Source organism: Nicotiana sylvestris, chromosome 8, assembly GCF_000393655.2.
Source record: "Nicotiana sylvestris chromosome 8, ASM39365v2, whole genome shotgun sequence".
Classification (NCBI taxonomy): domain Eukaryota; kingdom Viridiplantae; phylum Streptophyta; class Magnoliopsida; order Solanales; family Solanaceae; genus Nicotiana; species Nicotiana sylvestris.
The window spans coordinates 184,622,005-184,646,033 of NC_091064.1; the positions used below are offsets into that span (position 1 = coordinate 184,622,005).

General features: G+C 36.1%; 2 protein-coding genes across 3 annotated transcripts; both read right to left on the reverse strand.

The window, feature by feature from the left end:
- Window positions 1–998: 998 nt before the first annotated feature.
- LOC104247673 (probable glycosyltransferase At5g11130) lies at window positions 999–8,976 on the reverse strand. 2 transcript variants are annotated; one of them, XM_070155589.1, is made up of 4 exons: window positions 8,870–8,976; window positions 8,629–8,786; window positions 2,599–2,953; window positions 999–1,725 (listed from the first exon to the last, which is right to left on the reverse strand). In XM_070155589.1, the coding sequence occupies exons 3-4, from the start codon at window positions 2,938–2,940 to the stop codon at window positions 1,060–1,062; spliced, it is 1,008 nt and encodes a 335-aa protein (XP_070011690.1). In that variant the 5' UTR covers window positions 2,941–2,953; window positions 8,629–8,786; window positions 8,870–8,976; the 3' UTR covers window positions 999–1,059. The 2 variants fall into 2 exon arrangements, with proteins under 2 accessions (XP_070011690.1, XP_009802047.2); XM_009803745.2 differs by having other exon boundaries at window positions 8,629–8,789.
- A 2,504-nt stretch (window positions 8,977–11,480) lies between these two features.
- On the reverse strand, window positions 11,481–18,303 carry LOC104247669 (probable sucrose-phosphate synthase 1). The gene is made up of 14 exons (XM_009803740.2): window positions 18,266–18,303; window positions 17,903–18,095; window positions 17,624–17,713; window positions 16,725–16,963; window positions 16,533–16,596; window positions 15,682–16,380; window positions 15,372–15,488; window positions 15,094–15,225; window positions 14,818–14,994; window positions 14,096–14,149; window positions 13,943–14,005; window positions 12,911–13,828; window positions 12,679–12,806; window positions 11,481–11,864 (listed from the first exon to the last, which is right to left on the reverse strand). The coding sequence occupies exons 2-14, from the start codon at window positions 18,086–18,088 to the stop codon at window positions 11,597–11,599; spliced, it is 3,135 nt and encodes a 1,044-aa protein (XP_009802042.1). The 5' UTR covers window positions 18,089–18,095; window positions 18,266–18,303; the 3' UTR covers window positions 11,481–11,596.
- Window positions 18,304–24,029: the final 5,726 nt, after the last annotated feature.

Here is a 24,029-nt window from a genome sequence, read left to right on the forward strand (position 1 = left end):
GAGCTACCTTTTTTAACGGTTCAAACGTATTTGGATATTTAATTCCTAGTTTCCTTTTCTGGAAACTTTTCTGAATAAAAAATATCATATGCTTCTCCCGTTCTCCGTCCAAATGACTTTTTGAACAGACTTCCTAAACAAAAGAATAAACCGAGCAAAACTTTTCAAAAAATCTTCCAATTTTCAATAAAAAATTTCTAAGTGGGGACTTGAAGCACGCCACGTTTATCTATTTCTGATCTAGAACAAGCGAAGCAGATGTTGAGTCTCCAATTTATATTTTGATAAAATGTTCCACGTTTCCTGTTATCCGATTTGGAAGGTATTTTTTTTTTAAATTGGTTTTAAGGAATATGTTACGTTGTAGAACTGTTCCATATAGTAAGGAAGGAGTTCAATTGAATTATGTTAGAAGTGTAAAACCATTTCATCTAAAAGTTTAAGCGCTTAGAAAGAGCCTACTTTTATTTACTTAATTTTCTCGTTGACCTCCTCACGAGCTTAGTTCTTTTTGATGCATGTGTCAAGCGCATGGAAATTCATTAATCCTCCGCTGCAAAAAGAATAATACACCTCGAATTTTGAGAGTCAAAATGAGTTGTTCTTTGACCGCCACTTTTTTTTATGCCTTTTAAATATTTTGAAATCGTTAAGTATTGTGACTTAACGTACTTTTTCTATAGTTTCCATATATGTTTTTTATTTAAAAAAACTTTAAAGATTCTATGTTCGGATTTGCAATCAAATTTAAAAGGTTTGACTCTCGAAATCCGAATTGTATCATTCTTTTTGGGAGAGATGAAATATCTGATGGGTAACATTGAGACTCGAATCTAGGATCCCTACCCGCTCTGCTATCATATTGAAGTGTATGACTATCTCATCTAACCAAAAACAAACACACACAAAAACATACCCAAAACATAGATAATTAAAATAGCAAGAGTGAGAGTAAAACATACCCAAAACATAGATAATTAAAATAGCAAGAGTGAGAGTATTTGTAAAATCATATACATTGATCTAGTGATTACTTATTCTGAGAGAGACAATCAGTTGCTAATCAAGAACTCTAACATTGAGCCTTCTAAGCCAAATGGAATGAAGTACCATATGCAACAAATCAAAAGGCTTAGCTGGTCTATTTAATGTAAAATGTTGCCTTACTTGCATGACAATCTTCTGCTTCTTTAAGTACTCTTCCATTGACACACCTTCCAAAATCTCTTTAAGTTCAGGTATCCGACCAACTGATATCTGAATCGAGAATTCCTCCCAATCAAGAACATCACTAAACGGCAACACATAAGTATCAGAGATAATCACAGGTACACATCCTGCATGAATAGACTCCACGATTCGAGGACTTGCTACTTCATAACCACTAGGGCACAGACAAAACTTTGCTCGTCCCATTAATTCGAAATAATTCGAGTTTTTTGGGAGGTATTCATGGACTTGAACGTCAATATCTCTGTCTTTCCAATGTTTTAAAAGTTGTTTTCTCACGTAACCATGAGCTCCGCCCGCGAAAAAACCTAGGATTGAACGATTTGTTGGTGATTGGCCGAGCTCAGGTGGGTTAAGTGATACTGTATTGATGATTTTTACTTCTGTCAAGGAGACATCTCTAGATGGTATGAATCCTTCTGAACTGTTGGCATTGCAAAGAACTCTAATAAAATTTTTGAATAGCTTGGGGTTGGCTTTGGTTGCATCAGGTCCCTGAAATACAAATAGAAGTTAGTATCTATACGTTATGTTATTACTCCAAATTGGTTCTATTTAGACATGATGTAGGTTTGAACTACACTAGTATTTACCTCAATACTAGATCATCAAAATTGGACAAACTTTATTTTCATTTTATTTTATAAACTAATAGTTGAAACCTCCCATCTTTAACTCAAAAATTTCAATGTCCTACAATGTATGGGAGGGGAGGAGGGGGGGGGGAGGGGGAAGGGGTTCATAGAAATTTTCTACTCTTCAGTTTATCAACTCAAGGCACTAATCATGAAAGGAAGGAGCTACCACCAAAGGATACAGTGCAGCGGATGTGGCTGCTCTTCCCTTAACCAGAGGTCTCGGGTTCGAGTCCTGAGTATGGAAACATCCTTGGTAAGAAGCGTTTCATCTCGAATGGTGCCCTATGCGGCGCAAATCCGGATTTCGTCGGACTCCAATGAGGGTACCGGACACCGAGTGGGAAATTAAAAAAAAAAAGAAAGGAAGGAGCTAAAAATAGATATAGCTTAAATTAATATAACACTTCTTTTTAATAATATAGTAACACATTTTAATGACACTATTGCTATTAAGAGTTTAAAAAAAACATTCTTATTAGTGATCATCTTCTTTTACGTATTTTCATGCTTCAAAGTTCAAATCTATTGACTTTTACATAGTTAGTGTAATTTATGAATAACCAATGCCACTTCTTAAAAGAAATCAATCAATAGATTCTTGAAGTCAGCCCACAAGGTTTGATCTTCCAATCCCGACTTATATTTTGGAGAGTTTAACTTCTATATACGGACAGGGTAATAATAAAAACTGACAATCAGTATTAGTGGAAGAAGAATATATGAGACGTACCCAATCATGGCAGCTAACATAGAAATGATCAGCACCATTGCTTCTGCTCCAATAAGGATACTTGTTGGAGACAACGTTAACATAATCGACAAAAATATTCTGCAGCCAACGAGAACCACAACTGCATCTTGGATTGTAAACGTATTTGACTGCCTTAGCTATGCTGATAGAAAGGAAGAAGGCTGTGGCATTCTCAGGACTGTTAGTAAGGAAAGGACTTTCTCCACTTTCCATTTCATCAATGAATTGCCCTTCGATGGAGTATATTTCTTTCATTGGTCCTCTGTGAAATAGTGGTGGCTCTCCTTCTTTGTACACCCATATTTTCAACCTCTTCTGCATTTCTATGTGGCTCCTGTCATAAATAATTTGATATGTTTTAAGTAAGTAGAGACGAGCTAGAATTTGAACCTTATCACTTCGGAATTACAATACTGTCATAAAAGAGATGTTTCAAGTATTACGTACGGAAAGGATAACCTATATATTCAGAGGCCAATGGCGGAGGGCTAGGGGGAATAGAACCAATGACCTTACAAAGGTTTTGAACCCCTTTGACCACTAAGCTATGCTTTTGGGTTGTGTCAAGGGGATTCAAAACATAATATATAGAGGTAAAGAATAGATTTTGTCTTACATATACAACATAATTTTTCGGTGAAGAGGGCTCGGGTGGACACCCTTCCGCCCCTGGCAGAGGCGTCCTCTTATACTCTGTATCTCTGTCCAAAATATGTACAAATAATAAATTTTGAACCCATTAAATTACATGAGATATAATAGAATAATCTGAACCAATAAAGTTCAAATTATGGATCTGCCTTTGTGAGTATGTAGACCTTACCCCTATCCCGAGGGATTAAAAAAGTTATTTCCGAAAGACTCTAGGCTCAAGAAGATGGGAGGGGGGAGGCATAATTGATCCGAAATAAGTAACCACCCCAATCGTCCTAAATAGAGTAAAAATTGCGTAGTCTATATTCCAGAGGTGAGCCCAAGATTTAGAGGTAGCGGGTGCACATTACATTCAACAAAAATTTATTTTATATACAGGGTGCCACTACTAATATGCATTACTATTTTGTAAAGGCATATCAATATATACATAGAATTTTTTCGGAACACTACGGATGCTAGTGAACCCTCGTTATATAACATAGGCCGCCTCTGCCCTGTCCACTTTTTTGGCGTGTTAATATGTAGCCACCAAACGCCATGTAACTAAAATATAGCCAATTTTCAATACAAATAATAAAATTTAATGAAAAATATCACTAGCTAAAACACGGGGAAAAAACTCTAGCACAGTGCGCTCGTATTCAAAATTTACTACATGTGTATTTAATGGTGTCAAACGGGCCGGTTGGGTCGAATATAAGCGGGTCAAAACGGATAAATTATTCGGCCTCATTCATATTTAATACGGATAGAAAATAGGTTAATTGGAGGATAATATGGGTAATCATATTATCCATGGCTTTTGAATATGATCACTTTTGGAAGAATTCCTAGTCTCCCAAGCTTGAGAAATCCCCAATTGAGTCTTTACAAATGTAAAAATTAAACCCAATAATTCTGGAAAAAATAAAATACCATATAAACAGAAAATGTAAAGAAATAAAAGTTAATCCGAGCCCACTGAATTCACAGTGTTTCCTTAAGGAATTTAATCCCCTCCTAGTACCCAAGGTTATGGATTATTTCCTCCCAGGATAGAACGAATTACACATTGGTGTAGTGACACTTCAAACCCGAGTGTTTCAGCGAACACAAAGTTCAGTAGCAAATCACACTTAATGTTGCTTTCTTTGAAGATAAAACAATGCAGAAGAAAGGAGGATAACTCAGAAAATCGTATGGAAATTCTGAGAGAATGGACTTGTATTTATAACCAATGTTGGGCTGAAAACTGAAGAGTTGCAACTCTTCAGAATAGTTGTTTATGCAAAACGGCCATAGCATAAATGCCATAATATAAATGGCTAATTTATGCACTAATAAACCGAGAATTGAAGAGGGAGGTTAATTTTCAGTTACAAAACTGAAAAACGGAAAACTGATAACGGATCGTTGGATTTAATATTAATATGTTTTTTTATTAAAACGGATATTTAATTACATTTCTGTTACTATTTTACTATTAACAAATAAATTTGGTCCAAAAAATTAATCAATCAATCATTTGACCGAAGCCGAGCGACGATGACAATGCGAGACTTGCTTTCTTCTCAACTTTTTAAAAGCTAGAAGAAGAGCAATTGCTTATATACCCATCAAAAACCTCTTCCTCTTTCAATATGGGACAAAATTCTTTTATCAAGGAGGGAAACTCAGATATTACTCAAATATTTCATTTTCCCCTCTATTTCTCATTCACCCTCTTATAAGCATTTATATAGCTTAAAAACCCAACAATCCATCGATTATTCATTTTCTAAGTGGATAATATGGTTCTTATCCATATTTGATCCGTTTTTAAAAAATTCATTATCCAACTTATTATTTAGTGGATAATATGGATGAATAATTTATTTATTTTTAATCTATTTTGCCATCACTACGTGAAACTCTAGCTTAGTGTGTTGGAGTTCAAAACTCACTACATGTAAAAGCACAATTTGTTTTGCGACTTCTTTAGGTACATTTTAGAATATGATGAGTTTAGTGATTAATTTAGAACTCACTTGTAAAAGTTCTAACCTCCGTCACAGTGTGCTGAAGTTTCACACGTAAAAGTTTCGAACTTCAGTGCATTGTACTAAAATTTTAACTCTTTGTGTGTTAACTAGGAGTATTATTGTTTCAAATTTATTTTCACATTAAAAAAAGGCAGAATAGCCTAACAAAAATTTCTATTTGTCCGTTTTGTCATCCCGATTCCGATACTCTATGGAGTTTCATTCAAACACTTATAGTTGTTAAAACACACTACCTAAAATCCCTCCGATCATTGACCAAACATACATGACAACTTAATAACGGAGTTGGACTTCACGCGTACAACAACGAACGTAAACATTAAAACTTAGACTAAAAATAATTAAAATAAATAGAAAAAATAAAAAGGAAAATAAAAAGAAAAAAAATAATAATAAAAAACAAAAAGGGACTCCTCTTTCTTCTTTTCCCCACCCCCTCCCCCCATGTCTTATTCTCTTTCTGCAATTGCCATTGTAGCGTAATAGCTATTTGAATAAGATAAAAAGAACAAAAAGAGAATTTAAAATAAGAACCAATAAGATTTTTCATTCCTATCCCTTTTACAGTGACTCAGCTAAGATATATACTCCCATTCTTTAACAGCTGTGAAGATTCCAAAACCAATGAACAGTAGACAGCCTAGGTACTATGACTAACGGCTATTTCAGAAAAAGGACAAGACACGTGTCGACTCACAAATGAGACAACAACAACTAGACTAAAAAGACCAACTAAAAACTAAGAGGACTAGAACTCAATTTACCAAGATTGCATCTTAACAAAATAACCCAATTTCAATAACCACAACAGCCATCTCCCGTTCTTTCCCCACACCTCCTCTATTTCTTTTCTCTTTCTCCCCTTATGCCTTTCCCGTTTTTTCCCCTATTTGTTTTCACAAACTTTCAATCAAAATTTCAGAAAAAATATTAAGAACCCATTTCTAAGAGCAACCCCCATTAGTGTTTCTCAGATGATCTAGATCTATGGTCACTGCAGTGTTGAATCTATTTTGGGTAACAATCGTTTCAGGACTAATGATTTTTCAGGTGGTGGACTCGATATATAATGGTGAATTTTTATTTGATGGAGAGAAGCTGAAGATCTAATTTTTTTTGGCAGTTTACCGTGGAGATATGGTGGTTTTAGAGGGTGAAGAGTGGTTGATGAAGGTCTTTGTGGTTGGGTGGGTGTACAATGTAAAATATGTGGACATATGAGGATATTGAGGAATTTAAGTGGTGGTGCATTGGCATAAATCAATGGAGGAAAGGTGTTCAAAGTGGTTCATATGATAAATTTGAAGCAGCCGGTGGCGGCGTTGGACAAAAATCTCTGAAACCGAGAGACGGGTGGTTTTTAATTGTTCATGGCGATGGTGTCGCTGGTAATTGAAGGCAGAAACTCCTATTGTTTCTGCTGAAAAAATGAAGATAGCTGGACAAGAAGAGTGCAAAAAGAAAACGAAAATTAAAATTGTTGAAATTAAAGTGAAAAAAATAATGATTTATCATTAAAAATATGATGTAGACAAGAGGAGTTGCTTTGATGGTAAACAACCTCCACTTCCAACCAAGAGGTTGTGAGTTCGAGTCTTCCCAAGAGTAAGGTGGGAACCAAGAGGTTGTGAGTTCGAGTCTTCCCAAGAGCAAGGTGGGAAGTTCTTGGAGGGAAGGATGCCGGAGGTTTATTTGGAAACAGCCTCTCTACCTCATGGTAGGGGTAAGGTCTGCGTACACACTACCCTCCGCAGACCCCACTAAGTGAGATTATACTGGGTTGTTGTTGTTGTTGTTGTTGTTGTATGATCCACTTCGTGCGTTTGAAGTACACACGAGGCCGGAAGGGTTTAAAATAGTGTGTTTTAAAAATTATAAATGTTGGGATGAAACTCCATAGAGTATCGGGATCAAAATGATAAAACGGAAAAAATAAAAGTGTCTTAAATAAATGACTAAGGTTTAGTTTTGAAACAATCATTGAGTTTCTATTAACATTAACCTGAAAAGTGCTATCTTCAATTTCTACCCAAATTAAAATGGGTCGCCTTTTGCTTCCCAAATTTTGTGATCAAAACTTTTCTGTTTGTCTTAAATATTATCCGACCACGTTACATTTTCATGTATTTGTATGGGTCTAAATTTGGACGAGAATACGACAAGCGAAGAATTTTTCGTAGCTCGACGTTCTGCAGGGGACGACAGACAAGCGAACATGAGATTGTACGAATTTTACAGTAATATAGGTCCATTAGGGGGCATTAGGAATATTCTTTCGAATATTCTCTATGATTTGTCTTTTAGGGCTTAGAAGGAGTTTGTACTATATTTTTTATTTACAATTTTGTGGTTGTCACTATCTTTCCAAGCTATAGCCTATAATCAATCAAAATAGACAACATAACATAAAAGGCATCATAATGAACTTGAGCCATACACCCTTTTCGTTTTACTCAATAAATTGAAGCTACATTAAGAAAAAAATGTTTTCAAATTAATTTGACTCTATTAACTGAGAAAATCTCGTACATGTACTAACATGAATAAAGGTTATCGCACTTCCTCCCATGCAAACTTTACCCTTGGGTCAATTGTATAAGCTTCTGTATCAATCAAAGAATGGAGCGTATCTAACTTAAAGGCCTTTTGTATGGACAAAAAGATCATCTTTTTGACTTCTCTGTTCAGATTTTGATTGTGTTGATTCTTTAGTAAAGCCATACCCCCAAGCTCTTGAGTGATAAAATGACTTGTATTTTTTTAATAATGGTGATTTTCGGATCAACTTATATACCTGCAATAAAATGTTTTCTCCCATCCGATGCAAGAAATGATCATGCACCTATATATCACGGTTGGAGATTGAACTCTGATTTTCTATAATTTTTACTCGCTTCATTGGCCACACCCTTATGTCCTAGACTCCTAGATGACAAAATGATTTATGTATATGTATATTTCTCTTTTATTTCTTTTTAATTTAATCAATATAGTTGTATTTTTCATTTTCCAATTCAAATACTTTTCTTAAGAGAATCTATGCAAAATAAATAAAATTCTAAATAATCCTACTCGTTAGGTAGGACAAAAGGTAACCCGGTGCATAAGGCATCCTGTACGTGTTCCCATAGGGTCCGGAGAAGGTCGTACCCAAGGGGTTAATATAAACAGCCTACCCTAATACATGCATTAGTGGCTGCTTTTACGGCTCGAACCCCGTGACCTAAACGTCATATAGAGACAACTTTGCCATTGCTCCGGGTCTCCCCTTTCTATTCGTTAGGTTACGACTAGAGAAAAGAAAAGCAGAAGAACAACATGAAAGCTTAACTGATAAAAGGCGTAAGGATTTCTGTAGACAGATCCTGTTGGAATGGAACTCCCATTTTCATAGAAAATATAAGTCCGTCTCTTAGCTGCTTCACGTATAGCTGCTCTAGCTCTTGCCAATCCTTCCTCAATCTGCCCAAATTTTCCATAGTTTTGCACCTTCTATAATGAATAAAGAGACCAAACGAATATAATTAGAAACATAAAAAATGACGAAGTAAATACACACTAATATTTTATACCTTATGTTGAGTGGAAGAAGAAGAAGACCGGAAAAGATTAGGGAATTGGATATGGAGAGAGGCGAGCAATAGTAGGAGGAAAAGAGAGGGATAGAATAGTGATGAAGCATTAGCCATTGTTAAGGAGAAGGAAGTACAAGTCTAGTAAATAACTGAGACTTTTATATATATATGACAAATTTAGATATTCTCCACGGTGTGATGTTATCTCAAATTAATTACTTGATTTTTTATATAGTTTGCCGCACCAAAAAACTTACTCACTCTCGATTTTTACAACAATTCAATGAATACACTTATCTTTGTGTTTTCTTCTTAGAATGAAATGGAATCAACGTCCTTAGAGATAATTCTGGAGACACCCCATGATCAAGTATTACTTCGTAACACTAACTTATTTGTTGTGGTTTACATTTTGCAATATTACACTTAAATCGATTCCTGCGCAGAAATAGTTTTAATCTACTATTGGTCATGTAAAAAATTAATATATTATTAATTTGTCTTTGTAATGTTCTAATTAATTAGAGTAATTAATTTTGTGATGTTTGGCAGTGAAAGAGTTTGTTTTACAAAGGTGATTGTTCATTAATTAACTCATTTTTCTGTTTTCAGAATCACTTATTATCCATTGTTGTAGAAGGCTCAACAATATAATCTGCCTACCATTCTTAACGCCTAGTGATACGGAGTTAAGTAAAACTGCATCAACGTGAGATTAGACTGATTAACTTCACTTGATAATATCGAGCAAGGCAAAGTTAAACGTACACTTACAATTTCTATTAATTAACTTGATATAGAAGTTAACACACGAAGCTAATGCTAATAATGTCTAGGACCACGGTCTTGATTCATCACTACTATTGCAGCACTGGCATACACACTACATCAATATAGAATTAATACTTTACTTTGATTTTCATAATAACAGCAGTTGCCGATTTTCCCAGAAAGAATATGTAATAAAAATATAATCAGAAATATTACATCAGGCAGAGATTTGACATTCACAAAATATTCAGATTAGGTGTCTAGGATAGGAGAAGGAGAGGCAATATAAACTAGTCAATGTACATTATAAAGTTTGAAATTTAAATAATCGCAAATTTTCGCTGTTGCAGCATGTAGTTTTCATATGGTTATATTTACGGCGCAAATTATCCTCCTCCTAATTGACAAAATTCGCCGTCTTTTTATTTTACTTATTTTAATATGTTTTATATGTTTATATAATGCTCTAAAAATTAAATATTATGCCCAAAAAAAAAAAAAATATGACCCATGTTTTGCCTCTTTGTTGATAGGTAACCGAATCCTTTTTTGCTGCTAATAACATCATATCTTTTCATTTCATTCCAACAACTTGTGAGCTCTTTACGTTCCATATAACGAACACAAATAGAACTTGAATTTTATCTTATATTGTATTGTGGCTCAGTCATTTTACAGAAGGGAAAAGGGCCAGAAATACCCCTAACGTATTGGAAATGGCTCAAAAATACCCTCCGTTAACCTATTGGTCCACAAATGTCCCTAACGTTTGTTTTTGGGCTCAAACTTGCCCCTATATCTAACAGAACTAACCAGGTCAATTTTTTGACTTTAACTTTGCCATGTGGCATTTTCTTAACCCGCCATGTGTATTATTTGTATTAAATTAAGCCCACATCTATATTATACATTAATATTTTACATGATATTATTTTTAGGAGAAATAATACGGTGTAGTTGTTCATTAATGATGGAAAACTACACTGGCTAACGTTGGAAGATTCCATTGCCTGCTTTTGAGACCTCACATGAAGAAGCCGGTGCTAGCTTCTTCCGCATAGAACGAGGTTGGACTATATCCTACAGAAGAAACAATTTTATTTGGTTCAGATGATAATATATGGGCTGCCTTTGGCAAGATTACGTCGTTTCTGCCACTTCTGAAGAAGCATATTGCATGGTGGAAAGACGGGCTTGAACATAAGCTAACTCTGCCTGCAATGTCACAACCTACACGTATATATGAAGATCAAACAATTTAAATATCGATTATGAGAAATATCAAGCAATGTTTGAAATCTGTTTCTGTTCATCCCTATGATAATATTGATATGAGAAATAGTTATCACAATGTTCAGGGACATAGGTTTCTATTTTAGCCAGGCAAGAGTCTGCAATCAAATTCTCTCATAGACTTGTGCAGTCATCAGATAATATCAGGCAAGAGAATCCTCCGGCGTTAACCGGTGAATTTATCCTAAAAATAATAATCTATGTAAAATATATATTAAAATATTAATGTATAATATATATGTGAGTTTTATTTAATACAAATAATACATGTGGCGGGTTAAAAAAATGACACATGGCGAAGTTAAAGTCAAAAAAATGACCAGGTTAGTTCTGTTAGATACAGAGGTAAGTTTGAGCCCAAAAACAAACGTTAGGGGCATTTGCGGACCAATAAATTAACGGAGGATATTTTTGAGCTATTTTCAATACGTTAAGGGTATTGTTGGCCTTATTTCGTTTACAGAATTGCAATTGCAGTTACTAATATCAAACAATACACACTAATTATACCACCCTGGTGTTTGGGTGGGGATTGGAGGAGCACTAATATAAAACTAAACTTGGCTTCCTAAAGAAAATCAAAAACATTATCTCTTACACATTATCCAGAAAACTACATGAATGCAACAAGACACAGGAGCAGAACTGGTCATCTAGCCCCTAAAGAAATCCAAGGTTATTTAGTGCTACACTAATGTCCTCATTGCTGCAACTTCCACATTCAACAATGCTAGGGTTCTTGGCTGGCAAAACATGTTCCAGAGGGTAGTTCCTGTTTGAGTGAACTTTAGAGGCATCGCTGCAAACTCCCTTCAATACTACAGTTTTGTGTATTCCTCCAAGTAATAATTCATAATCCGTGTCTCCACTTTCTCCGACAAAAACCACAAGATTTGACAAGTTTATGCCCCATCGAATGAACATGTACCTGAATGTAAAGTCAATAGTTAATATAGCTTTTACTTATGCATATAAAAGAAGTGATCACAACAACAAAATTAATTGCCAGACCTTAATCTCTGACTAATTGGGGTCGGCTCGGCTATATGAATCATCTATATCCATTTTGTCAGCCGGACTCGCTTTTTCCAACATAGTGTTCTAGGACAAGCTAGAGGTTCTCTTACAGTAGAGATTTTACAGTTTTTGTTAACATGCAAATCTCCGAATACACTAGAAGGACTTCTATCAAAAACCTAACCTAATGTAAGTGTACGACAAGATAAATTCTTAATAGAAATAAGGGATGTTGAATATGCAAATGAATGGCAGCTGAGGACTAGAAGAGAAACAATGCATTTGGTCCAACAAAAGGTGCGAGGTTTACTCCTATGAACTTTTTAACCTTGTATTTCCACCTAAAATACATGTTGAAAACTGAAGTCATTTATGCAATGGAGAAAGCTAGTTGCTGTTCCCCTACTATGTAATCCTCAGAATTTCAAAGCATAATCAAGGAGACAAAAGGGGAGTTGTAGGGAAAATCCTTTATTAGGTCTTCAGAAATAAATCCCTTTTTTCTTCAAGATATCTTCAATCTCACCTCACTTCTTAGTCAAAATCAAAAGTAAATATCTAGTAAAGTCAAGATCCTTAGACAAATTTTACCACTTAGCTAACCTGTAAAGTCAAAATTAAGACTCAAGATTCACGCCTAAAAGGATTGACAATTTGATACTAGCACTGTGAAAATTTGTTAAAAAGAAAGTTTTGAAGGAGAAAGAAGATGGGCAGGAAATTACCTGAGGGCTTGTGTTCTTGAAGCGAGAACAGGGATCACGTTTAGCCTGCTACCACTTTGGCAATATATTGCATGGCATCTTAGCGCCTGAATTCTCAACAATCTCCTAACTTCCTTCACAGGAGGAACCTAAAGAGGAGATCAAACTCAGAACATTAGAGTTACTTAGATGAGTTGAACACTTAGAGGTAGTATTGCCACACAGAGATGCTTTTATGAGGAGGTGAACTTACTAATGATTGATCATTTATTCTGAAAGAATAGCAATGTGAAGATGCTGAGTCAATCTCTTTTATAGCTATCTCAGCTTTGTTTTTAACTTTGTCATTTAAAGAATCTGCCCAACGAATTATAGTTTTCCTCAGATCTTCTCCACCCCAACGATAATCAATGTGAGATTGATAATCTGAATCTACTGTAAAAGGAGGCCCCAAAGATTTCTCTTCTGAATTTAAACATGGATAATAAACCTCCCCACCACTATTGCAGATATAAGCATCAAAGTCATGTGGTTTGAACTTTGCCAACTCCAAAAATGACTGCACCTCAGTAATGGTCAAGGCTGTAGACAAGATAAAGCCACAGTGTGAAGCACTATTATCCTTCTTGACAGTCTCAGTAATTATTTTGGTAATATCTGCCAAACCAGCTATGGTATCACAATCCGCAGCAATCACAACTAGCTTCCTTCTCCTTGACAGTGAAAACTTACTTTGCTCTGCTTTCTCCATGGGCCTACTTACTGGCAGTGGTGAGACCACATCATCCAATTGACTCTTCTTTTTGCTGGCATTTTCCACGAAATCCAGGGCAGTCACTGAAGTACCTCTTTTCTCATTTTTATCCCCGTCCAATGAGAGCTTCAAGCTTAAAGATAGATCTTTAATATCTCTCAAGGAATCTCCAGGTGAATCTGGTTCCGAATCAGAAGACTGATCCTCATTTCGTTTCCATCTTGGCTGCCTTTGTTTGCAAGACATCACTCGCGCTAAGTACGTCTTACAGTGCTCTGGCCAAGAGAAGAGATGTATATTTCGCAATCCGCTACCCCTACATCTTGCCCAAAGTTGCTTATCAGCTACTAGCTTTAAAAGCGCATCAGCCACAGAATGTTGATCATGTGGGTCAACTAGCAAACCATTGTCAAGCACCTGAAATGAAGTTAATAGTCAGACCTCGAACACTAACATGACTTCTAAATTCAGCTCCAATAGACAAACAAAAAAGTCCCTCAAGCAATAAGTTAGCTCCATCAAGAGACAAACCCGGTGAATGTCAACAGGACCACCATTTTTTGTGGCAACGATGGGCAAACCATGAGCTGCTGCCTGTTTGAATATGAGACATCAGTTTGCAAATGGAATAAGCAAATACACCATAAATCTGTTAAACTACGAAAAAGAAAACACAACAAGCACCTCAATCAAAGTGAGTCCAAATGGTTCAATGAATGCTGGATTGATGAACACCCCCTGCAAAATTGTGATATTGACAAGTGAAAATTTAACGAAAAGATATGAGGTTAATTCCCGCCATGTAAACGTTCAGACAACCTTCCTCCTTTTGGCATTCTCAGCTACTATAACTATGTGAAAAAAACATTACTGTCGCTATGAAACTGAAAAGCGTTCAGTTTGTCATTTTTCACCCGGTCATTGTTCATTTTATACCTGTTTTTTCTAAGCATATTGCATCGTATTATAGTAACCTTAAGAATTACAGCCTATCATGAAGTAGACAGATTTTGAAATCAATTCTTAGGTCCCTGTAACTGAAGCAGCAATCTGAACACTAAGCCCTCATGAAAGCTGAGGCAGCAGACACTTTCAACTATTGCGACTACTTTTCACTTCTGCTCCACAATCCAAAACTTCCATCTAGTCTTCGTATCATGAGAAAGGTCTAACACGAGGATATGTCATATCATCACGTGATTTACTATAAGTGAATGGTCTATCTTCAGAAACAAATAAACAATGAAGTGATTCATGCGTGTTCAATCTGGAGGTTAGACGGGGTAACACTGTATAATCATAGATAAAAGAATGGAAGTTCGGTAGGGGAAAAAGATTATGTGGGAACAAGCTATACAAACAGCTTACACCAAGATCACAGATATTAATGTAATTTGCTGCTCTACCTTTGATTTTGCAGCCAAACGATATATTTCCGGAACATCAGATTGCTTGTGATGCTTAGGATATGCAACTTGACCATATAAATCATACTTGTCGATCAATTTAAGTATTGAAACAAGGACAGATGAATTTGTACCGGACATTTCATCAATTACATCACGATTTCCCATCACTAATGTCTGCAATGGTACATAATAGAAGAATATTACAAAAAGAACTATAATTAAACCGCAAAATAGGCTTTAAAATATTGATGTATTGGGGAAATTTGTAATTACGAGGTTTGCAAGCTCTCTCAACTGTCGGCACTCTCCAAATGCCTTGACTAGAGTGATTAAGTTTTTCTTTGGGTCAGGCCTGGCAAGAGCAAGTATCATAGGCTTGTGTGGATTGGTAAAGAAGCGCATGACCTGTCAAAGAATTATAATTGAGTTAGGACCTACATCAAATCTTCACAATGTTAAGTAGATGACTGGTTGAAGCAAAAATAGAAAAAGGAGCCACATAAATCTTCAACATAGAGGATGATAGATTCAAGGAAGATAGTGATTGAAACCTCCAACCAAATAGGCGGATCTGCATTCCCAACATTATGTTCATTCCCTTCGGTTTCTCCATCCATGTCACCTTCATGTGGAACAATATGGTGAAATTCCATTCCTGGAGGAATCACCTGCCAAAGTAAAATAACAAAGTAAATATATACACAAAAGGGCAAAGAAAATAACTAGATAAAGATACAAAGATGATGCAAGAATAACGAGCTCAAGAAAGTCTTTGGAACAGATTATACGAAAAGAAAGAGAGCATATTTTAAGTACAGTGAAGACAGAACTAAATCTAAAGGAAAAGAAAAAGTGGCTCACCATTGCGCGAGGCATAAATCTGCCATAGCAACTGACATTTCGTTTCATTCTTGCCCTAAGTTTGCGTTCTAACTTTGGATCAAATCCATCATAGAGATTCCATTGTTCTTCTATTTCCTGCTGTGTACTAGTAATTATCATCTCAGACACATCAAGAGACAACTCTTCAGCCTCTATACGCCGCATTATTTTGTAAGTTGCGTTTATCTCCTCTTTTGGTTGCCGTCCTTGCTTTAGTAGTTGTTCGAGCTTGTCTCGTCCAAGTGAATGGCCAGTTAAAACCATTGGTACATTTAAAGCCCCCGACAGAAGAGCAGCGGACTCACCGGCATCTGCATAGTGTCCATGGATTACAACAGGCCAAAGTGGCTGCCCGCTACCAGTTTGCTCGCCTAGAACCTTTGACATCTGGACTATATGACTAAGTGCACCATCAACAAATTCAGGAATATGAGGCCAAAGTAACTCTTTTGGGACATATTTATCTTTTGGGCCAAATGGTATGCGGATGATGTAGGCACCACCACTCTCTCCTACTTCATGCATGGTATCTGAAGAGTCTATTAGATTTAGCATTTCTGTTGGTTCACCATAAGTCCAATCTACATCAGGTGCTGATACTTGTCTTGTCAACAAATCAACACGATAAACTCCAGGCATCACGCCTAAAGCTCTAGCTAATTCCACAACATACTTGACCTGAGTTGAAAAATGAAAAACTTAAAACCAACTTAAAGAAACAGAAACACATACTGACACAGAGCATCAAAAAGTTAAGACGATGTAGCAGATAATAGTTATATGAGTAACTGTGCCAACAAAGTGTTGTTCAAAGAAAATATCGAAGTTACTTGGCCACCCGTGTCAGAATCCCGACCAAGCTCCATGTTTTCTCCCCTTATTAAGCCATGAAGACTGCAGTAAGGTTTCTGTTAGACAGAATTGATAATATGAAGACACTTCAACTTACTCTTAGGACCCGAAGTGTATTAATTATGGAATACATTAAAACATAAGATCTCAGAAACTAAAAAGAATCATGCCTTATCAACACAATGTAAAGTTTCTTTTCCATGTATTGATTAGCCCAATTTGCCATCGCATCAACAGAGCTGACCCTGGACATTCTTCCTCGGACACTATCACCATGAGCTGAGAGGTCACCAACCATATCTACCTTTTCCCCATCCGATAAGTCTGACATATCAACAATTGCCTCTCTACGTGCCCTTTCACGTTCACGATGCCTTTTCGCCACACGCTGAGCTTCTTCCCCTTCAAGCTGCAAATATCATAGCAAGGGCAGACATTACTTTCTGATTGAACCAATTATACAATGGTAAAGAGAGCATGTCTCAGTAACCAAGGATATTGACAATAACCAGAGCAAGTGGTAGCAAATGAGAGCTACCACACTGTCCAGTGTAATTTGCAAGTTGGTAACTGTTATAGCAGCTGTCCAGCTTTTAGTGACTTGAGATTAAGAATGTACAAATTCATAAACTCTATATGAAGGGAATCAATTGGACAATACAGGTTTATCACATTTTCCTAACTTGATATATACTACAAACTGGATAAAGATGTCATACGATGGGCAAGAAATTTGCCTGAATAATATTATTGGCATTGCTATGGTTTCAAAATGTTTCTCACTAAGATACAGGCAAAGTTCTAAACATAAAATAAATCTAGTAGAGTGACATTCATAATGGTATTTGATACTATTAAACAACATAAATGGTATCACTTATACATTGCGTGTGAATAACCATCACTGACTTTTAGTCATAAACTCATCAAATTGAAAGATGATGCAATTAAGTGAAGTCAAAGAACTAATGAAATCAAAAAATTTTAACCAATAAAAAAAAGAAAAAAAAAAAAGAAAAACAAGTGAACTAAAAGTACAACCAGGGATATAATATTCCTAATTAAGAACCTGTTTCTTCTTGCGAGTCAAATTCCAAATCCTCCAGCACATGTTTTCCAATCTTGTATTCCTCTCCTGCGAATCCCGAATTGACGAAGCCTGTGACACAACAATTTCAAGAGATCTAAACTTAATACTCATGTCATTAAATATGCATTTCATTCGGCCCAAAAAAAAAAATGTAATTCTCTATCTGCTTCAATTTCCATATCTTGTGCACAAACATAAATACACTTGTATAAATTTAATGAGTAGGACCATTAGAATGGCCGGTAAAGGAGGACTTACGCGAACCCAAGAGCGGTGAAGATCGGTTTCATCGAAACCAGTGATGACTTCCTCGACGAAGTAACGAGCGGGACTGAACCGACCTCTTTCCCTTAACAACAGCGACGATGATTTTGGATCGTTGATCGGCGGACCTACGTCCAGGATCGCCTCAAGGTAACTGTTTATCCATTCGTTTCCTGCCATTTTCAGACTAGAAGGAGAAAAAAACTCCAAATTCTTCAGTAAATTTCAAACTTAAATGGTGTATAAACATGTACAGAAAATTTTATGTATCATGTTGCTGTAATGTCAGTGTGTATTACTCTGTGTGAGTGTGTGAAAAAGAGAGAAGTGAGAATGTGAAATGGGGAAATGAGAAACCTTTGCTTGCATTGTATGGCAGTTTTTGCATGTGTGTGTGAGAGAAAGAGAGACGGTTGGAAAAGGTCCATACGCAAAATAAACGGCGACGTAGGAGGTGGTGACCGAGTGAGAGGCTAAACTCGTAAATTAGTTATTTTCTTGAATTTACTTTTTCCCTTAAATTTATGCATAAATAAAATGATATAGTAAATGACAAAATTACAAGAAAAATAAGTAAGGAGTGTATGTTAAAGTAATTTATTTTCTTTTCAAATTATTTAAATATTATTTAAAGATTTATGCAAATTAAGATATACCTCAAAAAATATGATTGACGAGATGAAATTAAACATCTACTACAATACCTTTATTAAATTACTACTATCAGTGCCCTCCATTGAACCAATTTTGTCAATGATTATAGGCACGTTAAAACTGGGACACGTTGTCTAAACAAAGGGTACATGTGCCGGCCCAATCAAGACTCACGCAAGGCGTGCATTCCCGAGGGATGCCCCGACTATGAAAGCAGTGTAATCTTTAGAAGAGTCATGCTCACTCTGAAGGCGCACGTTACGCAGGGATAGCTAACGTACGCTCATCATGATGACTCGATGGAAATCACAGATAACGGCATCGCCAGCTAAACCGGAGGCGGCAAAAGGAGAAATAATTGTAATATCAGAGTCGGGGATTTCACAAACAATAGGTCAAATACAATTAGTCCACTGAATGACTGGAATGGGGAGTGCACTAACTGTCATGCAAGCTTCAAAGTGTACTGAAATGGAGAAGGCTCAACCAGTAGAGGCGGATAGCAACACAGCAGCTAGGAAGCTCACGTTCTCAAATCAACGCTCAAACCATGAGGGAACAGAGACGACGCTAGCTGAGGTGGTTAAAGGCAACAGATCTCAACAACAGAGGATGCAATTGGAGTACTATCCTGCAGTTATCAAAGAAGGAGTAAAGGTGGTTTGTCTAAAACAAGTGGAGGTGGCTAAACAAACCCAGAAGTGGCAAGCATCACTAATTGGGTATGTATTGGGTGGAAATCCATCCTTCAAAGAGATGCTCAAATTCGTGTATGACATATGGAACTTCGTAGCAATTCCCAGGTATTTCTTCATGATGATGGATATTTTGTATTCAGATTTGAATCTGAAGATGATAAGAACAAAGTTGTTCAGAGAGGACCATACACATTTCATAATCGACTTATGATATTGAAACAGTGGGTGCCTAAATTTCAGATGAGTAAAGAAATGACGCGAAATGTCCCAAATTGGGTGCTATTTCCAGGGTTACCAATTGAATATTGGATAAAGGAGAATCTAGGTTGAATTGCAAGTTATATAGGGAAACCTATATGTTTTGATAGACTAATGATAGAAGGAGATAGAATATCCTATGCGCGAATGTTAATTGAAATGGATATTTCTCAGGAATTACCAAACAGAATGCTAATTGAGAAGGCTGATGGCAAATATATGCAGCAAGTCCTAGATTATGAATGGAGACCTTCATTCTGTGAAGTATTTTTCCAAATAAGACAGCATGAATTTAACTGTGAGAAGGCCCCAGCAGAAAAGCAGCAACACAAGGAGGAGAAACAACAAAAATAAGGAAAACCATTCAAGCAACAGAAGAGGAAAACACAATGGAAAGTAAAATCTGTTGTTGAGCAATCAGAAGTATTAGTACAACAGGAGACAGGGAAAGAACACAATGGGGAGACAAGTGAGAAGCTGCAGAAGCAACAAGAATAACAGAAGAATGCAGAACAGAATGCTGAACAAGAGGAGGCATTCCAGCCACAACAAAGATCCAAAGGAAAGCAGAAGATGAAAGTACAAATTCAAAGCAAGAGAACTCTAAATGACACTAAGATAGAGAAACTGTTAATGACTAATAGGTATAGCTCTCTGAGAATACAAGAGGATTGCAGCACTGCAAAGGTGACTGAAGGGATTGGCCTCAATGAGGAAAATCCACCATGATAATAAGCTCTTGGAGTATAAGAGGGCTGAATAAGTCCTACAAGCAGAGAGAACTCAAGGCCTTTCTGCTGAAGCACAAATACTTTACTAGGCTGCCTTGAGACAAAGATAAAGCCTAGAAGTGTGAGCAAAGTTAAAAGTAAGTTTTGTGGGGATTGGCAAGTGTTTTTAGATGAGAAGACAAGTCCTATTGGGAGGTTATGGTTATTTTGGAAGGACAGTATGGTCCAAGTCCAAATTCTGATGGTCACTACACAATTGATTCATTGCCAAGTGAAGGAAAAGGGGTCACAATTCTCATGTTACATCACTTTTGTATATGGAAAGAACAAAGTGCACCAAAGGAGGGAGCTATGGGATCAACTAAGGCAGATTTATAGCACAATGCAGGAGGCTTGGTTGGTAATAGGAGACGTTAATAGTGTTCTGTCTGTTAATGATAGAATAAATGGCAAACCTATACATCAAGCTAAATTAGTGGATTTCCAAGTCTGTATAAGAGATATTGGAATGAGACAATTGAATAGAAAAGGCTGTCAGTGGTCATGGTGCAATAAAAGGGATGCAAGAGATAGAATCTATAATAATATTAATTGGATGTTTGGAAATGCCTCTTGGCTTACAAAGTATAGTAGCCTAGAAGCTGTATATGAACCGCCATGGATTTCTGATCACTCACCTATTGTGATAAACACTGAAGTGGTAAAGAATCACTTACAAAAGCCTTTTAGGGTTTACAATGTTTTGCTATATCAAAGGGAGTTTAAAGAAAGTGTGAATGAGGTCTGGAACTAAAAATTGAGGGGTATACTATGTACTATGTGTGGATTAAGCTGCAAAGATTATAGAATAGAACCAGACAGATGAACAAGGAGATGAACTCATTGGAGAAGAAGATTGTGAACTTAAGAATGGAGCTGCAGAATACTCAAAGAAAGCTGGATGATGACCCTCTCAACCAACAACTAACTGATCAAGAAAGAGAGTTGATTATGCAGACTGAAAAATGGGAAGGGGTAAATGAACAGGTACTCAGACAAAAGTCCAGAGCAGTGTGGATAAAAGTAGGAGATAGAAATTCTAAATTATTTCATGCTCAACTAAAAAATATGCAGGCAAGGAACAAAATTGCATCCATTTGTAATAAACAAGGGAGGAGAGTATCAGAACCAAAACAGATTGAACAAGAATTTAAAAGCTTCTTCCAAAGCTTATTGGGCACTTCAGCAAGTGAGATCCCCTGTATTGATATTGAAACAACTAGAGATGGACACTACCTTACAAAGGAGCAACAACAATTGCTTATTGCCCCAGTAACTATGGAAGATATTGATAAGGCAGGGAAAGAGCTACCAAATAAAAAAGCACCAGGGATGGATGGCTTTCCAGCAGAGTTTTTCAAAGAATACTGGCACATAATTGGAGGAAAAGTCAAGCAAGTTATACAAGAATTCTTCAAAATTAGGAAGTTACTTAATAGTATTAATTGCACAACAATTACACTAGTACCTAAGGTTGCTAGCCCAAACTCTGTCAAAGAGTTTCGACCTATTGCTTGCTGCACTACAGTGTACAAGATCATATCAAAGATTCTCACAGCAAAATTGAAGTTGGTAGTGGACTCAATTGTGGGACCTTCTCAGTCAGCTTTTATAGAAGGGAGAAACATACTTGATAATGTCATTATTGCACACAAGCTAGTCAAGGGATATACTCAAAAGGGAGTTTCACCAAGATGCTGCATAAAGTTGGACATAAGGAAAGCATACGACTCAATAGAATGACCTTTTCTAAAAATGATATTGATAGAGTATGGTATGCCTACTAAGTTTGTGGAGTTGATAATGAACTGTGTATCTACTGTCATCTATTCATTGATACTAAATGGAGGGTTAACAACTAACTTTCAGGGAAAGAAGGGGCTAAGACAAGGAGATCCAATGTCTCCTTATCTCTTTGTATTGATGATGGAATTTCTGAATAGGGCATTGAAGAAGCTGAAGGATAACCCTAACTTTAATTATCATCCGAGGTGCTCCAGAAATAATATTACTCACATATGCTTTGCAGATGATTTGATCATGTGTTTAGAGCAGATAGGGTATTTATCAGATTACTACTAGACAGATTCAATCAGTTCTCAGAAGTGTCAGGCCTTAAGGCTAACATGGAGAAGAGTGATTTATACATTGTAGGTGTTACAAAGGAATTCAAAGATATGATTTTAGAAGAGATGCAATTTACACTAAGGGAACTACCATTCAAATACCTTGAAGCACCATTATCCTCCAAGAAGCTCACAATTCAACAGTGTATGCCATTGATTGAGAAGATCACAATTAGGATTAATTGCTGGACTACTAAGCTACTATAATATAGTGGAAGGCTTCAATTGCTGAAAAATGTAATCTTTGAAATGCAGACTTACTGGCACAAGTATTTTTGTTGCCAAAGAAAATTCTTAAGCTAATAATTTCAGCTTGTAGAACTTTCTTATGGACAAGAAGAGGTGAGCCATCAAGGAGAGCTTTAATTGCATGGGACACAGTTTGTATGTCTCTCTTAGCAGGTGGGTTAAATGTACTGGATATTTATATATGGAACAAAGTTGCACTGTGTAAACTACTATGGGCTGTTAGTATAAAGAAGGATACCTTATAGATACAATAGATACATAGCTACTACATCAAAGGGCAATATAGCATGATGATTGATACTCCTAAACAAGCATGCTGGCTTGTTAGAAAGATTTTTGATATTAGATATTGGTTTATGGAAAAGTATACAAGTGTTGAGTTGCACAGGTACTATAGAAATGGCAAATTTAGCATCAAAAAGCTATACATTACTATGAGACCTCAATCTTGTGGAAAAAAGTATTAATTGGATCTAAAGCAATACCAAAATACTGATTCATCCTATGGTTAGTAGTACATAGGAAATTGACTACAGTTGATCGACTTGAGAGATGGGGAGTAACAGTAGCAAAGGAATGTGTACTATGCGCAACAAAAGAAGAAAAGTCAATGGAGTATATATGTTTTGGATGTGATTATGCCAGAACAATATGGGCTCTACTGTTACAATGGCTGAATGAAAAACATCAGATTGGAAGCTGGGAAGAGGAGATTTAATGGTTGAAAAGAAGGACTGCTAGTAAAGCTCGAGGTGAAGTATTGATATTCCTATTCACAACAATGGTGTACCATGTCTGGGCAGAGAGAAACAAAAGAAGATTTCAAGGGAAAATAGTTGCTTGTAATCAGAGGATCAAAGACATTGTAATGGAGCTACATATCGCAGGGCAAAGTGAAACAAAGTGGCACAAAGAGCTGGAAAAGTTGAAGAATTTTCCTAGTTAATATAGTTCAATGTAATTGTTATAGGAAGTTTTGTTAACTGATTAGTCAGATATTTCTATAGATAGGTCTAGTTCTGGAGTCCAAAAGAACTAGCAGATATAAATACTTTTACTTGGTTAAATAAAAGTTTAACCAAAAAATTTGGTATCACAAACCACAACGATAAAGCTTCCTTCAATTACATGCAAAGTAGTTGATGACACCGAGGTTTAAAATACTATTCCTTCTTATTCATATCATCCATCATTTTAAAACAACTATTTGTTAAGGAATATGTTTAATCAGTAGACTCGGAATTTTTATTAATAACAATCAAAATGTAAAAATGTAAAGAGGTAAATCAACAAAGAGTCAAAGTGTGTTAATATATAGTGTATATACATTAAAAAAATTACCAAGCTAAATAATATAATTTTTCAA

Coding starts and splice junctions, on each gene's coding strand:
- LOC104247673 (XM_070155589.1), bottom strand. CDS start 2,940: ATGCAGAAGAGGTTGAAAATATGGGTGTACAAAGAAGGAGAGCCACCA. Junction 1,726..2,598: donor ATGTTAGCTGCCATGATTGG/GTACGTCTCATA, acceptor TTTGTATTTCAG/GGACCTGATGCAACCAAAGC.
- LOC104247669 (XM_009803740.2), bottom strand. CDS start 18,088: ATGGCAGGAAACGAATGGATAAACAGTTACCTTGAGGCGATCCTGGAC. Junction 17,714..17,902: donor TTCACCGCTCTTGGGTTCGC/GTAAGTCCTCCT, acceptor GTTGTGTCACAG/GCTTCGTCAATTCGGGATTC. Junction 16,597..16,724: donor CTTTACATTGTGTTGATAAG/GCATGATTCTTT, acceptor ACCTTACTGCAG/TCTTCATGGCTTAATAAGGG.